This window comes from Phalacrocorax aristotelis, chromosome 1, assembly GCF_949628215.1.
Source record: "Phalacrocorax aristotelis chromosome 1, bGulAri2.1, whole genome shotgun sequence".
NCBI lineage: Eukaryota > Metazoa > Chordata > Aves > Suliformes > Phalacrocoracidae > Phalacrocorax > Phalacrocorax aristotelis.
The window spans coordinates 12,932,950-12,949,738 of NC_134276.1; the positions used below are offsets into that span (position 1 = coordinate 12,932,950).

Below are 16,789 nucleotides of genomic sequence, written 5' to 3' on the forward strand. Positions count from 1 at the left end.
AGGGCAGCTGAGCTAATTAGCTGTGACCTGCTCAGCTGAAGCTAACTCAGTATTTCTACATTGAGCTGGGGATTTTTTACCCTGTACAAACAGCTATACCGTGAGTCTCGTAAAGAGTTTTTCAAATGTTTTTCTAGGTGGGACAGAAAGTAGGAAGCATTTGTTCAGTTATTGCCATATTTTACTCAGGGACCACAAGTACTGCACATTACTAGGGTCCATTAAAACATCAAAGCAACTTTCGCTGTTGAATGCCATTATTGCCATATCTCATGTGCATTATTAGAAGACAAATAAATGTATATATGCTCTTTAAGGCACTTATTTACGTGAGCAACATTATATATAAAGTAAACTCCATCAAGCATGTCTTCTTGACAAGTTAGATCTTAAATATCTCTAGAAATACAGCGCTTAACTTCTGAGCTGGAGCTGAGAGAACCCAAATAATGCACTGCTGTATATATTTGATACTACCACCTTTCCAAATCTTCTAAATCTTGGATAAAACAAAGCAGTCGACTACAACTCAGTAAGGCTTCACATCGCTAGGTAACTGTGAATCCAGGATGAGTAACCTTCTACTCATTTTTTGTTGTCCCTTTTAAATAAAACAGATTATAAAAACTGATGACAGTACCCTCGTGATTCATTGTGCTCCTCACATCATCCCCAAAGCTAATTTTTTTTAAACAAAATCACTTCGTGAAAATCTCACATCTCTATAGCCATAGGTTAACAATTCAAAGTTGGTCTAGCTATTAGACAGCAATCACAGAGATGAAAGTATGTTTCAATGCATACAAATAGTCCCATTAGCTTCAGAGGGACTGTTCTGATGCATAAAATCAGAATGCAGTGCAGCTTCAATAAAAAAAACCTGAAAATGGATATACAGTTGAATTCATAGGCAAATTATTTATTTGTGCATAAGTATCACTAGATTTGCAGGGGAAGCTGGTGATAAACATTCTGAAGATCCCCAGGCATTTCTTATTACAAGAACCTTACTTTACTTTCTTAAAATTTTGCCCTAATCTTAACCATTTTAACTAAAAAGTTTCACAACATACACCATCTCAAGATGAGGGCTTTTTAAAATAAATTACTGTAGATAAAACACATTTATCTATTTCCAACACCCAGCTAGAGAAAAATATATTTTGTTTGGAATACATGAAAAAAAATTGGCTAGCTTTATTCTACGAGTTCTAGATGTTGGAGCAGAGACTTGAAGCTCTGAAAGCTTTTGGATAACCTTTTTTATATCCCAAGAAATCTGTTCAAGTCTGGGCCTTTTCAGGGCTTGGAGGACACAGCCTTGCACATGCTCAACAGACACAGATTTATCATCTCAATGTCCCAAGGGTTCCATCTGTGCAGGGCATGCTGCCGAGTGGCTGAACAGGAGTTTGCTTGTAGTTATTGGCTCTTCTGAGTTAAACTCTCTTTTGTGTCCATAGGCCTCTGTCTCTTACAGTGACTGACCTCCAGATGGGTCCAAGTTGCCCGAGATGATGCAGAGGGAAATAGAAGAGTATATTGAGTGAGTGAGGTAAGGTGGAAAGAGGCCTATAGGCATCTAGCAGGGTACAGGTAAGCTGCATAAGGAAACCAAAACAGAGAGCAGAGAGCAGAACAATTTGATGAAGCAGTGTTAAATGAGGATGAGACAGTATGAAGGACTCAAGGAGGGAGAAACCTGAGTGCGAACTGGGCACTGCCTGTCTGGGGAGCAGCTCTGCGGGAAAAGCCTTGGGGGTCCTGCTGGGGGAAAACAAGAATGGCAGTACAGAGACACTAGCAGCAAAGAGGCCACAAGCACCCTGGGCTGTAAGAACAGAGGCAGAGCCAGGAGATCTGGGGAAGCATCCCCCTCTACTCAGCACTCATTAGAGTGCTTCTGGAATATTGCATCCAATTTTTCACCCCCCAGTGTGGAAAAGGCACTGATGACCTAGAGGGATTTCAGGGAAGCACCACCAGGATGGTGGGCCTGTGAGGAGTGGCTGGGGGAGCCTGGAGTAGAGACTGCTTCAGGGGACCTGAAAAGCAGCTCCAGTGACTATGTGGACATGGGCTACGCAGAAAGGTTGTGCAGTCTCCATCTTTGTAGGTTTTCAAGACCAGACTGGGTAAAAGCCATGAGTAGCCTGATCTGATCTCAGAGCTGTCCCTGCTGTGAGCAGGAGCCTGGACTGAAGGATGCCGAGATCCCTTCAGCCTGAGCTGCCCTGTGGTCCTACGACCTGGGCACAGAAAGGGCAACCATAACAGGACATAACAACATTCAAGAGATCACCCTGCCTCCCATGCCCCACCGTGAAACCCAGGCCTCACGTGCCACCACCCTGTCCATCAGCCAACATCCCCCCTTGCTACCCTACCACAATCTCCTGTGTCAAACTCGCATCCCAAGTGAGACACGCTTTCGAGTCACAAAATTCAGGCTTCACCAACAGCCTACAGAGGGTGGGAAAAACAGGAAAGCCCCCTTTCAGAAATTACCTACATGGCATTAAAAATAATTCAGAACATGAAGTCAAGCTCTCAGAAAAAGCCATAGGGACAAAACCACACTCAACACAGCCCAGGACATTCACTACTGAAAAGGCAGAGGATAAGGCCTAGCTTGGGAAGAGCAGCATCCAGGCAGGCGACCAATGCCCCCGGTGTCCTCCCTGCCCTTCCAGCAAGAGCTCACCTGTACTATTGATTTCTTAAACCCATTCACTGCACGTACCAAAGGCAGGGAGCACAGCTTAGATTATTTAGAGAGCTTTTATCAAAAGGCTGGTGGGGGTGGCACCTCCTGCTCTGACTAAACTCCTGTCAAAGAAACCGGCTTGGCTGCAGCAGAGCGGTGCCCACGCACGCCAGCACACGCTGCCACCCCGCAGGGACACCCCAAGGGCGGGACACCCCGCCGACGGGGAGACGCCAGAGCCTCCTGCCCACGGAGGGAAAAAACGGCACCAGCTCCATCCCCTCCGTTTCCTTTTCCTTGCCGACCCCTCTTCGGCCCCTTCCTCCCAACCCACGCCCCGCCAAGGCTCCTGACTGACGGGGGGCCCCTCAAACCGCCGACCCCGCGGCACAGCGGCAGCCCGGCCCGGCCCCCGGAGGGCGGCGGCGGCGGGGGGCGATGGCACGGAGGCCGTTACCTGGAGAGGGAGTCGCCGCTGGGCGGCCGCGCCGCCGCCGCCGCCCGCCCGGCGCCGAGGCTCTCGCAGCTGGAGCTCTCCTCCATGCCGGGCGGCGTGGCGGCCCCGGGACGGACTGGCGGCCGGGCGGCCGTCTCTCTGTCAGCCGAGCGGCTGGCGCCCGGCGGGGCGGGAAGCGGCCATGTTGGCCCGGCGTGCCGTGCGGGGAGGGCGGGCTGAGGCGGGGCGGCGGGAGGGCGGCAGCGGCGGTGCCGCCCTGGGCTCCCTCCCCTCAGCCCCGGCAGCGGGGAGAGGGGCGCGGCGGCGTGTGTTGCTGGGCTCCTCACCCTTCTGGGGCGAGACGCGGGGGGAGCCCGCCGGCGGGGGGAGGTGTTTGTCCAGGATCTCTCGGCCTCATGAAGAACAAGGGAAGGCGGCAGCTCCCGGATTCCTTCCCCGGGTCACGGTGGTCGTTCCTAAGAGCAAGGAAACGGTCTGTCGCAAGGATCCCCCTTGAAGTCGTCTTATTTGTGTTAGGCTAGCCTGCTAGAGGCTCTGCTGAGACCCCATCTTGTGCTGGGTTGTGTACCCGTGACAGAAGACAGTTATGCTCCTGAAATCTTTAATTGCCTGTATCTGTTCAAGTTTGCAATCTCAAGCAAATTCAAGCAGATCTGCTTTGAGTTTATCCCACAACTGGATGGGGCAGGAGCTGTGGAACATGGCAGGTCAAAATCACGTGAATCTGTGGGGTGCTGGCACGGGCCCTCTGTGCCCAGAGGGAGAGAAGCTATCTGACGGGCAGCTCGTGTGCGTACGTGATGATTTTGTGCCGGGGAAGCTTTGCAGTCACAGCTCGGTATTGAATGTTCTGCAGGAAAAGGCAGGGTACGTTCAGTTCTTTGGAACAATTCAGTGAGCGAGAGAAAAGCTCTTGGCATTGCTTATTAAGACTGCAGAATTGCATCTTAAGCCTCCCATACCCAGTACAAAAGTGTCTTCCAATTGCACAGCTGTTTTGGCAAAAATCCCACGAGGCAAAGCAGCTGAAACGTTGGCGACATGTTAGTAGGCTGGGTTTCCAGTGAGGCCTGCTTGTTGGTAAAGAGAGCACCTGATGTCAGGAGCATCAGTCCAAATGGACATCCCCATTTGAAACACTACCTCAAAACAGCATAAACATGGTATTCTTCTAAACATCTGATACGCTGTAAAATTGTTACTAAAATCACCCTTCTTTGTGCTCCAAAGAGTAAATTAGTTGATGTATCTCTTTCTGTTGTTTCCCATTTTGCTCCTGTCATCGGAGTGTAACTCTAGAGCAGTTTATATCATGCAGAAGCCCGTGAACATGAGAAGGATGCTGAAGCAGGGTTGCAATAGCCCCGCCTGAGACTGCCTGATGAAATTGCCTCCGCCAGGTTTTCCTTTAGTGTCTATCAGCTGCTGTTGAGCAAGTTTAGTGTGGGATGGTTTTGAAGCTGGTTTAAACTTGAAAATACAGCTTTGTTGAAGCAGGTTTTTTTTCGGTATTTTTTACTTTCATCTTCTGAACAAAAAATTGGCAAATGAGTTTTTCTTAGGGGGGTTCAGCCTAGAAAATTAAGTTTGTGGAGCTTTTCTAAAGTGAAAACTCTGTTTTCTGGTGAAAAGTGAGAGGGTTTTTTTCTTAAAAAAAAAAAAGCTAATTGCTAGTGTTTTATTGCAGTGTTAAAATCCAAACAAAATGCTTCAACATTATTAAAACGAAAAGATTGGTAAACCTGTACTGATTTTGTTCCAGCTGTAAAGTATTTTTAAATGTAGAAAGTAAAAAAATTTTTTTTATCTATAGTTACTGGCAAGAAGCCTTTCAGAAGTACCGTTTATTAATGGAAATCGAAATACTAATGAGATACTGTTTCCCCCCCATCATGCTTCTCTTTAGCTTTCCATCCCCACCTCTGTGTGGGCGAGCACACTGCATCCTCTCGGAGAGAAGCGGGCAGGGGGTGCTGCAGCAGCAGTATTTTCCATCTTTGGGTAGCAGTCACGCAGTGCCTTGTAGCCTTCTCCCACTGGTGTGCTCTTTTCCTAGCCTTTCCGAGGACCGAGCTCCTGAGAGTGGTAACCCTTGGGAGAGGTCAGCATTGAAGAACTAGCACCGAGCAGTGCATGTCTCCCTTTCAAATCTTATCAGACTAATGGCCTTGTGGTGAGTTGGGATTGCCTCTGTTCCCTCTCCTAAAGCTAGTTTGATACCGGTGCAATTGTTTAAAAGAAGTCAGGTAGGAATAAAAGCAATATATAAACCTCCTTTGCTGTGTGAAAGTATTAGAATGCCTTCCTTTCTTCCTAATTTGCTATTGATGTGGCATCTCTGAGTAGTTTATTGATGAAGAGCTCTATTTGCTTTTCACTGCCCTGTTTTGTTCTTGGCCTTATCCCCAGGGCCTGTGAAACCCTTTAGAAATTCCCACTAGTGCTTTGTAAATGAGAACAAAGCTAATCACCTCCTGGATCTCTCCTGCTGCTTAAAGAAACTAACAGTCTGCTCACTGAGTCTTTTTGCTCAACAATACCACATTTTCAAAGTCAGTCAGAATTTTCTCTCTGTGAAGTGAGTTACCTCAGGGCTCTTAGAAGTGATGGAGAATTAAATAAAGGCCCTGACATAACCAAAACCAATTAAGGACAATTCACAAAACTGTTTTATAACTGATGCAAAATAAGCATAGTTCAGTCTGTTAACCTACTTTTGCTTGCCACATCCCTTCCCATTATCTTACAAGTATCATAAATTGGCTTTTTTAATGAGGGAATGTTCTGCCTTTTTGTGATTTTAACACAGGAGGCAGTAAAAGAAAATTAACGTCATGGATAAGTAATAAAGGTATCTGTGTTCATCTTTAATGCTGCGTGGCTGATACAGCTGAGGTAAATGATATCCTGAAAGAGGGAACGGCAAGGAAGTTTCTTGAATCAAAGGTTTGAATGATTATTTTCAAGTAAAGGACAAGCAGGCAGACATTCCCCAATACTTTCTGAAATTTTATGTGGTTATAACTTTTGTTTATAGCACATAAGAAGTGTAAGATACATAGTCTGGCTTTCTCGGGTGTTTAGAGGTTGTCAAAGCTGTGGCAAATACAGCACAAAAAGGATAATTTTATGTACCATGTAAAACATGATTAACTGAGGGGAAGTAAAACTTCTGCCTCACTCTGTGTGAAAGGGAGAGAGGGTTTGTGTCCATTGTATTTAAACTACGCATCTGGTGAGTAATGGGCATCCTAGCTCTGTGTGTATGTGTAGTCCATATGTCTGGTATATGAGAGATGAATGTGCCGGATGTTCCAAATCCATATGTTCCCATTGCTGGAACTCCCTGGCTTTGCTGCTGCACAGCCAAAGACAGGCCTGTCATGTCTCACATTGTGAGTGCAGTGCTCCCCAGAGCTAGGGACAGTCACATGTCCCAGGCATCCTGGCACAACCTGCTCACAGGCATTTTGTGGGGGTGTTTGGTCGTGGTCTGTGATTCCTTGCTTAAATGTACCTGGAGCATCAGATGTCTGAGCAGAGGAGGAATCATGTTTCTACAGTGGTCAAAGGGTGGACCGTGAAGCAGGACCATGCGCTCAGATGTTTCTGTCTAAGAAACCATGCTCCCCTGATGCAGTCTTTGCCATAACCTGCCCTTACAGGGTACAGCTCATCAGCCATTCCCCTCCCTCCCCCCACTCCCCTTTATGCACCCAACACAGTTGTTTGAAAGGCCTATAGATAACAAGGGAGCAAGAGCCCTAATCCCTTCTGAAAATGGTCATCTTGCCCCTTCACTCCAGCCTCAACATTAAAATCATATGCATCCTACAACTAGCTCTCCTTGCTGGACTTCTGTGGATCTTCCATATTTTCCCCACTATACTCATACGTTCCTGTATCCCTGCCTATGCCCTGCTAGCCAATGCATTAAATAATTCATGGCAATGGCAGCTTCCCACACTGTGCCTTCCTCTCTAGTAGTCCACATCAGAAAGTCCAACAAATTTGCAGCATGACTCAGTCCCATAATTGTTCTGAAAACCACACAGCCAGAGACACCCTCATCTCTCCCTTTGATTCACTAAAATGGTTGTCAGATTTATTACATTTTCTTGTCTCCTTGATGTACAGCTTAAGGGCAGTGGGCAGCCGATAAAAGATTCTCAGTGCCTTGGGAAGGGTGGATTGTCACTGGTGAGATCCCACTATGATGTATGATCATCAAATCACACTGGAGGTGGTGGCATGTGTTCCTTTTGTCAAGCTACATCAGCTGATAAAGTATGAGGTCAGAAACAGCGAGAGCTTTGGCACACGCAGAGAGGCTGATGAAGAACAACGTGCTGTGGCTGTGATTTGGAGCTAGAGCTGCTTGTGGTTGCAGGAACATCTGTTACAAGATGGTCATGGGGCACACGCATGGATTCAGTCCTGCTGATGCATGATGCCTTTGCTGTCGAAGCTGGAAATTAGTAAAAACCAGGAGAGGGACTTACAGCTACATTTAAATTGTCACAGTGTCTCCAAGATTACTGTACTTGAGGTTCACCTGATCAGAGTGGTCACCTTAGCTCACCCATGATGTGGTTCTTTACTTGCTGTGATGGCACCGTGACATCGTGCTTTTGCCTCACACCCCCACGTGTCTGATAGAAGCAGAAGCTAATGGCCAGTTGGGCCTCTGACGCTTTTTCTTTTTTGTCACTTGATTGCTTTTTTTTATACAGTCATGCACATGTTGGGGCAGGGTATTACAGATGTGGAGCTCTGGACTCAACCTGGACCTGATCATGCATGCTATAGCTTGCTACCTGTTTACAGAGCACTTCTGATGGACAGAAGATTTATTCTGCTTGCTGCTCTGCCTCTCTGTAGTGCTTCCTTGTCCTCATTCCAACCACCAGCTCATGGCTGCTCACAGAAAAGTGGGGCATTAAATATCAGACAGGCTACTGAGTATGTCAGGATCCATCCCAGTGTGTGCTCAGTGTGTGCAGACCACTGCCTGGAGTCAGGCGTTTCACCTGGCTTTTAATTGCCTTATGCTTTTAATTTTTAATGGGCTCTGCAGATACTGATTTATTGCAGTGTGCTGTAGCATGCACTTGCTTATAGCTAAGCAACGATACCCATGCAGTCCAAGGCTGACAAAGTAAGTACATTAGTGCTATAGCAGGCAGTGAAGCCTGAAGGTGCAGGCACCCTGTTCTGGAGAGTGCGTGGCTGCCTCTCCTGCTGTGTGTTCCATTCCTATGGCTCTAGGGGCAGGACTTCCATTACATGCTGCAAAACATATTGTAGATTTAGAAAATCAATTTTTAGTGTCACTTCAAATAAAGTAGTATAGTATCTTTCCTCCTGAAGGACTAAATACGTCACAGTAGCTGTCTGGCTGTCTGCAGGTTTGGACTGCAACACTTCGGCAGCTCCTTGCCATCTGTGTAATGGTCTCCAATCTGGCAAACATGAAGTAAGAATTACTCACAGGAGTTAAATTTGAAAGTTCTGGTGCTTGTTAAACCACCACTGCTGGAAATAAATGTATTTCCAGAACTATAGGGTGATCAGGCTGGAAGGAAGGACACTGGGACAAGAATTGGTTTTGATATCGCTAGCCATTAGGAGGGGGATTTTTCTGAGATCCCAGCACTTGTTAAGTGCTTGTCTTGTTAAGATCAACCAGGGATAGGTGTTCATATGCAGGGTAAGAGTCTCTGTACCCCTTGGATCTCAAATCCTTATTTTACAATCCTGATGTACACACCAATTTTCAAGCAAACAGTAATTTTAAATACAGGTACTTTTATGTCTAAATTGTCAGGAATAGTATTGTCTTTATCTGTCTGTATTGTGTAAGTGTGCATAGACTTCTCAAAGTGAGATCTTAATCTACAGCTGGTGTATTTAACAGCTACAATTAGGGAAATGTTTAAGAATACTTTATCTAATTTATGCTTCTTTTCCTATTAAGAAGATGTGCATTTGTGGTAGTGTGCTAATAAAACACAATAAAATGGTGATGGTAAGATCTGGAGATGATACTAAAAACTGAGAAGGACACATCTAGAATATAAAATACAGTATGAATTAATTCCACTTGTTTTCCCTTTTATTTACGCCGATGGCTCAAATTTCCATACAGAAGGTTTATACAGTTCACAGAATCACACAGAATCACAGGCTGGAAGGGACCTCAGGGACCATCTAGTCCAACCTTTCCGGGAAGAGCACAGTCTAGACAAGATGGCCCGGCACCCTGTCCAGCCAGGTCTTGAAGGTGTCCAATATGGCCGAGTCAACCACTTCCCTGGGGAGATTATTCCAACAGGTGACTGTCCTCACTGTGAAAAATTTCCCTCTGGTGTCCAATCGGAATCTCCCCAACAGCAACTTGTGTCCATTCCCCCTTGTCCTTTCCATGTGACTCCGTGTAAAAAGGGAGCCTCCATCTTCTTTGTAACTACCCCTTAAGGACTGGTACATGGTGATGAGATCCCCTCTGAGCCTCCTTTTCTCAAGGCTGAACAAACCCAGTTCTCCCAGCCTATCCTCATATGGCAGCTTCCTAGTCCTCTGATCATTTTGGTGGCCCTTCTGTGGACCCCTTCCAGCCTGTCCACATCCTTTTTGTATAGAGGGGACCAGAACTGTACACAGTACTCCAGGTGTGGCCTGACAAGCCCTGAGTAGAGTGGGATGATGACTTCTTTCTCTCTGCTGGCGATGCCCTTTTTGATGCAACCCAGCATCCTGTTGGCCTTCTTGGCCGCAGCAGCACACTGTTCGCTCACGTTGAGCTTCCTGTCCACCAGCACCCCCAGGTCCCTTTCCACAGAGCTGCTCTCCAGCCAGGTGGATCCCAGCCTGTGCTGCACTCCTGGATTATGTTTTCCCAGGTGCATGACCTTACACTTGTCCTTGTTGAACTTCATAAGGTACTTGCTGGCCCACTCTTCCAGCATATCCAGATCTCCCTGCAGAGCAGCTCTCCCTTCTGGAGTGTCTACTTCCCCACTCAACTTGGTGTCATCAGCAGCCTTCATCAGGCTACACTTGATGCCGGTATCCAGATCACTTATAAAGATGTTGAATAACATTGGGCCCGATATCGATCCCTGGGGGACTCCACTAGTGACAGGTTGCCACTTTGAGAAAGAGCTATTTACCACCACCCTTTGGGTGCGGCCTGGCAGCCAGTTCCCCACCCGCTGCACAGACCACTTGTCTGGGCCATAATGCATTAATTTCTCCAGGAGGAGGCTGTGTGGGACCGTATCAAAGGCCTTGGAGAAGTCGAGGTACACAATGCCCACCACCCGCCCCATGTCAACCAGGCAAGTCACTTTGTCATAGAAGGCCACCAGGTTTGTCAAGCACGATCTGCCCTTAGTGAAGCCATGTTGGCTTTTCCCAGTCACATGCTTCATTTGACTTGTGATGGCCCCCAGGAGGATTTGTTCCATAACTTTCCCAGGGACTGAAGTAAGGCTGATGGGCCTATAGTTACCTGGATCTTCCCTCGGGGCCTTCTTGTAGACAGGGGTAACATTTGCCTTCCTCCAGTCCTCTGGGACATCCCCCATTCTCCATGACTTCTCGAAGATTATGGAGAGTGGCCTTGTGATGATGTCAGCCAGCTCTCTCAACACCCTCGGGTGGATGTTGTCAGGGCCCATTGATTTGTAGGGGCTGGCTGACTCAGTTGGCTGACTTTCTTTTAGAAGCAATAGGGTGTTCAGCTCTAGTGATGGATGGGCTGAGAGTTGCAGGCTTTACAGTGAGTGCCATAAAAACTAAGTATTTGAGAGGTGTGCGCTGGTTTTGGCTGGGATAGAGTTAGCTTTCTTCATAGGAGCTAGTATGGGGCTGTGTTTTGGATTTGTGCTGGGAACAGTGTTGATAACACAGGGATGTTTTAGTTACTGCTGAGCAGGGCTTACACAGAGTCAAGGCCTTTTCTGCCTCTCACCCCACCCCACCAAAGTGTAGGCTGGGGGTGCACAAGGTGTTGGGAGGGGACGCAGACAGGACAGCTGACCCCAACTGACCAAAGAGATATTCCACAACATATGACGTCATGCTTAGCATATAAAGCTGGAGGAAGAAGAAGGAAGGGGGGACATTTGGAGTGATGGCGTTTGTCTTCCCAAGTAACTGTTACACATGATGGAGCCCTGCTTTCCTGGAGACGGCTGAACACCTGCCTGCCCATGGGAAGTAGTCAATGAATTCCATCTTTTGCTTTGCTTGCTTGTGTGGCTTTTGCTTTATCTGTTAAACTGTCGTTATCTCAACCCACAAGTTTTCTCACTTTACCCTTACAGTTTTCTCTCCCATCCCACCAGGGGGGCATGAATGAGCAGGAGTGCGGGGCTTAGTGCTGGCTGGGGTTAAACCATGAAAAGGTGTTTGATTATCTTCTCTGTGTAAGTTACCTATCTTCAGTGGATGAGCTGTGGAAAACGTTCAGGAAGCTTCTGAAGACATGTTAAGCCCCCGGGTACAATGAAGCTTACTGCCAGTTCCAATGGTTTGGAGATGGCAGATCACAGGGTTGTCAATAATGCCAAAGAAGAGGCACAAGGAGCAAATTTAAGTGCTGAAGCCTTGATTAATCGCACTACTTAATTGTTAGCTTACCGTCTGGGGTGGGGAGGCTGCTTCGATCTGCTGCCTTCAAGGCACTCACATTGCCTTTTCAGATTTACCACTGGGTAAACAATCTTCAAGATGGAGCTTGCCCCAGTAATGCCTCTCAAAAGGTGGTGTGGGATGGGACTGCGCCAGGTGGGGCTCCTGGCACCCTATGCAGCCTCTGGCACAGTGACCACAAGCTGTGCCTTCTGAAACAGCCCTGTGCTCTCCTGCGGCACCTCCAGATGGCAAGGCACACTCGTCCTTTCATGCCAGGAAAATACCTGCCTGGTGGATCTCCTTTTGTAGCAGACATGCTGATTTGAAATAGCCTCCAAAGTAAAAATGACACCTTAGAGCCTTATTGGGGCCAGAGGAGAACCAGGCATAGTATAGCATGGATGTGGCCAGACTGCTCTGGAAGGAACTGGTTCTAGTGTGAGCAGAAGCCAATTTGCACCACCTGGCTTCACAGCCAGCATCTCTCCCTGACCACTTTTTATTTAGCAGTGTGGACCTACCCAGGGACTTGTTTCTTATTGCCTCCAAGGCCATTCCCCACCCAATATGGGTACGTTGGTGAATGCTTCCAGGAGTACCAGACAGCTGGAAAGGGGAGAGTGAACTTCTCCCAAGAAGGTGGTAGTAAGTGGCTGGTCAGGGAAGTGCACAATTGCAGGAGTGTGAGTGTCCTACAAGTGGTCTCAGACTCTAAAATTTTGGCATGAACTGAAAGGACTGGTTACTGTTACCCGTTGTGGTTTAGCCGTAGTCAGTAACTAAGTCCCACACAGCCTCTCGCTCACCGTCCCCCTGCCCGGTGGAATGGGGGAGAGAATCTGAAGAGCAAAAGTAAGAAAACTCATGGGTTGAGATAAAAACAGTTTAATAATTTAATAATAATAATAATAAATAAAATTGTGATGAAAAGGAAAACGAGGAGAGAGAGAGAAACAAAACCCAGGGAAAACAAGTCATGCAGCTGCTCACCACTCTCAGACTGATGCCCAGCCAGTCCCCGAGCAGTGATCACTGCCTCCCGGCCAACTCCCCCCAGTTTATATACTGGGCATGACGTCATATCATAGAATCATAGAATAATTAAAGTTGGAAAGGACCTCTAGGATCATCAAGTCCAACCGTCAACCCAACACTACCATGTCTCCTAAACCATGCCCTGAAGTGCCACATCTACACATCTTTTTAACACCTCCAGGGATGGTGACTCCACCACCTCTCTGGGCAGCCTCTTCCAATGCCTGACCACTCTTTCAGTAAAGAAATTTTGCCTAATATCCAATCTAAACCTCCCCTGATGCAGCTTGAAGCTGTTTCCTCTCATTCTATCGCTAGTGACCTGGGAGAAGAGACCAACACTCACTTCACTACAACCTCCTTTCAGGTAGTTGTAGAGAGCGATAAGGTCTCCCCAACAGCCTCTTCTCCACACTAAACAACCCCAGCCTGGTATGGAAACAACCCTAGTCTGTGTGGTATGGGATGTCCCTTTGGCTGGTTTGGATCAGCTGTCCTGGCTGTGCCCCCTCCCCTCCCAGTTTCTTGTGCACCCGGCAGAGCATGGGAAGCTGGAAAAGTCCTTGACTAGTGTAAGCACTACTTAGCAACTACATCACACTGAAACATCAGTGTGTTATCAACATTATTCTCATACCAAATCCAAAACACAGCTCTATACCAGCTAGTATGAAGAAAATTAACTATCCCAGCCAAAACCAGGACATTCTTGTAGACATGAACACCACCTCCCGCTTCTTGAAGCTAGTTTTCGATCACGGAAGTAGCAGCCAGCTTGTGCCTATCTCATTTTGTAGTCAAATCTATGTTGTATTCATTAATTTAATGCATGAAAGAAATATTTAGGCTGCAATGTCATGTGTACCAAATGTTTGGAAATGCCTTGTTTAAATTTCCCCCTATAACCTGAATGGATCGCGCTCAGACATCCTACCTCTGTGCTGGATGCAGTGAAGTTTCAGGGAAAAAAGCATAATCGCACTGTGCAATTAAAAATCAGTTTAATGCCTGCACATAAGTGTGGCTGAATTCCGGTTTCACAAGCAACAACAAAGATGTCATTTCTGCCCATATTCCAGCATTTGGATGTCAACTGCTTCTACCCTGCACAGCAAGGCTCTGATCTGGGGCTGATGTACAAACTCCTGCCATTTGTGAAGGCTAAAATTAAGCATTAATTATCCTGTGCAGGTGTAATAAGTTACCTTACTGTCATCTGCAGTGGGTGATCCCTGAGCCTTCAGTACTGTAACTCTGAGACTTTGATGGTCCTGATACCCTCATTCCTCTGTGCATGTCTGTGTGGTTTGGGCCTGGGATGTTTGAAAACGATGCCTGTCTCGTGTTTGGCTCAAAAGATAAGGAGGAGGAGTACAATCCAGTAGTCTCTTTCCTGCCCTTGAAAGGCAAGGGCCTCACGCCCCTGCAATTTGTTTGAGAGATTGAGAGAGACGTAGGCTATTGTTGCGAGTTTATAAAGGAAAATGATGGCCCTTATTTCTCAGCTGGAAAATTTTGGCCCCTGACAAGGAAGGGGAGGAATAAGAAGTAAGTTCTAGTGACAGATCTGTTGGCACTACTGTGGAGGGAGAAGAAAGAAGCCTAAGGCAACATTTTTTCGTTTTTTCCTGCCCGGGGATAGCTCCCCTCTGTCCATCATGGGGCCCCCAGAGTGGTGTGACGGGGCTGTGACATGGAGCACAGTCCTCCACCGTCTCCTAGCTGCAGCTGCTCTGGCAGCTCAGCAGTGACTCCAGGCAATGTCTGCCGCTGCTCTGCCAATAGGTTCAGCCCATCCTCAGCATGCTGATAGACGAGCTCGGGTGGTTCATGAGTGGAGACAGGTTGGAGGCTGATGCTTTGGCTGTGACACGTTTGCTTTGGCCAGCTCTGCTACAAAAGCAACTGCAGAGAGCAGAGGTGCTTGTGGGGTTGGCAGTGCCTGAAGCCAGCAGGAATTCAGAATGAGCCCTGGCTTGAACCATCAGCATGTGCCTCAGCTCCCTCAGTTGTGCTGGAGCATTGCCAACATGCTTTCCAGCCTAAGGAAACTGAGAAGTGAAATAACAGAGGTTTAACATTAAATGTCTCAACCAAAGCAAAGTGGAATTTCCCAGGGCAAAGATATTTCTTTACCCTGAGGCATTCCCTGTGCTGAGTACAAATTCCTGCTTCCAAAAAGTGGAGGTGTGATGCCTTGCCAGAGAAGGGTCACAAGATCCCTTTGTAAAGGCAAGGGTTAAGTAACTGTAGGAAGGACCACCATCCCCAGTAAGAGATAGTAATTCACTTTTAGAAAGGAAAAGAAGGAAAGGAGAGAAACGTCCTTGTTCTGCTTCAGCATTTCTTCATAAACAAGATTTAAGGCCTTTGGCTGTATATGTTGTTCAATAACCTGAGTATCTGCTAGCCCAGTGCCCATTGCAAAAATGGTTGGATAATATTCTGTAGAGCACATTCTCACTCTGATTAAACCTAACACAAATCTGAATGCATTTCAAATTTATACTATGGTAACAGTGAAGATGAACAAAGTTGTTTTGTTCACTGTGGGGCCTATGAAGTCACAAGTATTGCAGCTCCATTAGGTGATGGGCGGCTTAGGAAATCAGGCCTGTGTTTGCTCAGAATGAGTATTTGCTGTTACAAAGAATTTTCCTTTATTCTCTAAGGATTATATCAATGTCTGCTAGTCCAAATTAACTGTTTCAGTGATAACATGAATGTACTGCTTTTGGAAGAAGGGGCAGGTAACAAAAGAAGAGTACAGAGACCTCGTTAGGTCTTGCAGGGAGAAAATTAGGCAAGCAAAAGCCCAGCTAGAACTCAACCTGGCCACTGCTGTAAGGGATAACAAAAAATGTTTTTACAAATACATCCACAACAAAAAGAGAATCTCCATCCTCTATTGGACGTGGAGGGGAACATTGCAGCTGAGGATGAGGAAAACACTGAGTTACTAAATGCCCCTTTGCCTCAGTCTTTAACCATCAGACCAGTTATCCAGAGAGTATTCAGCCCCCTGAGCTGGAAGGCAGGGATGGATCACAGAATAAACCCCCCATAACCCAGGAGGAAGCAGTTTACAACCTGCTGCTTCATGTGGACACTCACAAGTCTCTGGGGCCAGATGGGATCCACCCAAGGGTACTGAGGGAGCTGGCGGAGGAGCTCACCAAGGCACTCTCCATCATTTATCAGCAGTCCTGGTTAACAGGGGAGGTCCCAGATGACTGGAGGCTTGCCGATGTGACCCCCATCTACAAGAAGGGCCAGAAAGAGGATCTGGGAACTACAGGCCTGTAAGCTTGACCTTGGTACCGGGGAAGGTTATGGAGTGGTTCATCTTGAGTGAGCTCACTAGGCAAGTGCAGGACAACCAGGGGATCAGGCCCAGCCAGCATGGCTTCATGAAAGGCAGGTCCTGCCCGACCAACCTGATCCCCTCCTATGACAGGGTGACCCACGTAGTAGATGAGGGAAAGGCTGTGGATGATGTCTGCCTGGACTTTAGCAAAGCCTTTGACACTGTCTCCCACAGTATCCTCCTAGAGAAGCTGGTGGCTCATGGCTTGGATGGGTGTGCTCTTCGCTGGGTAAAAAACTGGCTGGATGGCCGAGCCCAGAGAGTTGTGGTGAACAGAGCTAAATCCAGTTGGCAGCAGGTCATGAGCAGGGTTCCCCAGGGCTCAGTGTTGGGGCCAGTCATGTTTAATACCTTTGTCAATGATCTGGATGAGGGGATCGAGTGCACCCTCAGTAAGTTTGCAGACAACACCAAGTTGGGCAGGAGTGTCGATCTGCTTGAGGGTAGGAAGGCTCTGCAGAGGGACCTGGACAGGCTGGATCGATGGGCCGAAGCCAGTTGTATGAGATTTAACAAGGCCAAGTGCTGGGTCCTGCACTTTGGTCACAACAACCCCATGCAATGATACAGGCTTGGGGAAGAG

General features: G+C 47.3%; 1 protein-coding gene across 3 annotated transcripts in view; it reads right to left on the reverse strand.

The window, feature by feature from the left end:
- The window catches only part of MTMR2 (myotubularin related protein 2), a 65,145-nt gene extending 61,745 nt beyond the window's left edge, over positions 1–3,400 (reverse strand). The window contains exon 1 of one of the 3 annotated variants that reach the window (XM_075081714.1): positions 3,165–3,400. In XM_075081714.1, the coding sequence (XP_074937815.1) occupies positions 3,165–3,250 (86 nt within the window). In that variant the 5' untranslated portion in view covers positions 3,251–3,400. The remainder of the gene's footprint in view (positions 1–3,164) is intronic. The other 2 variants (XM_075081704.1, XM_075081666.1) reach the window with 2 other exon arrangements.
- Between the last annotated feature and the right edge of the window lie 13,389 nt (positions 3,401–16,789).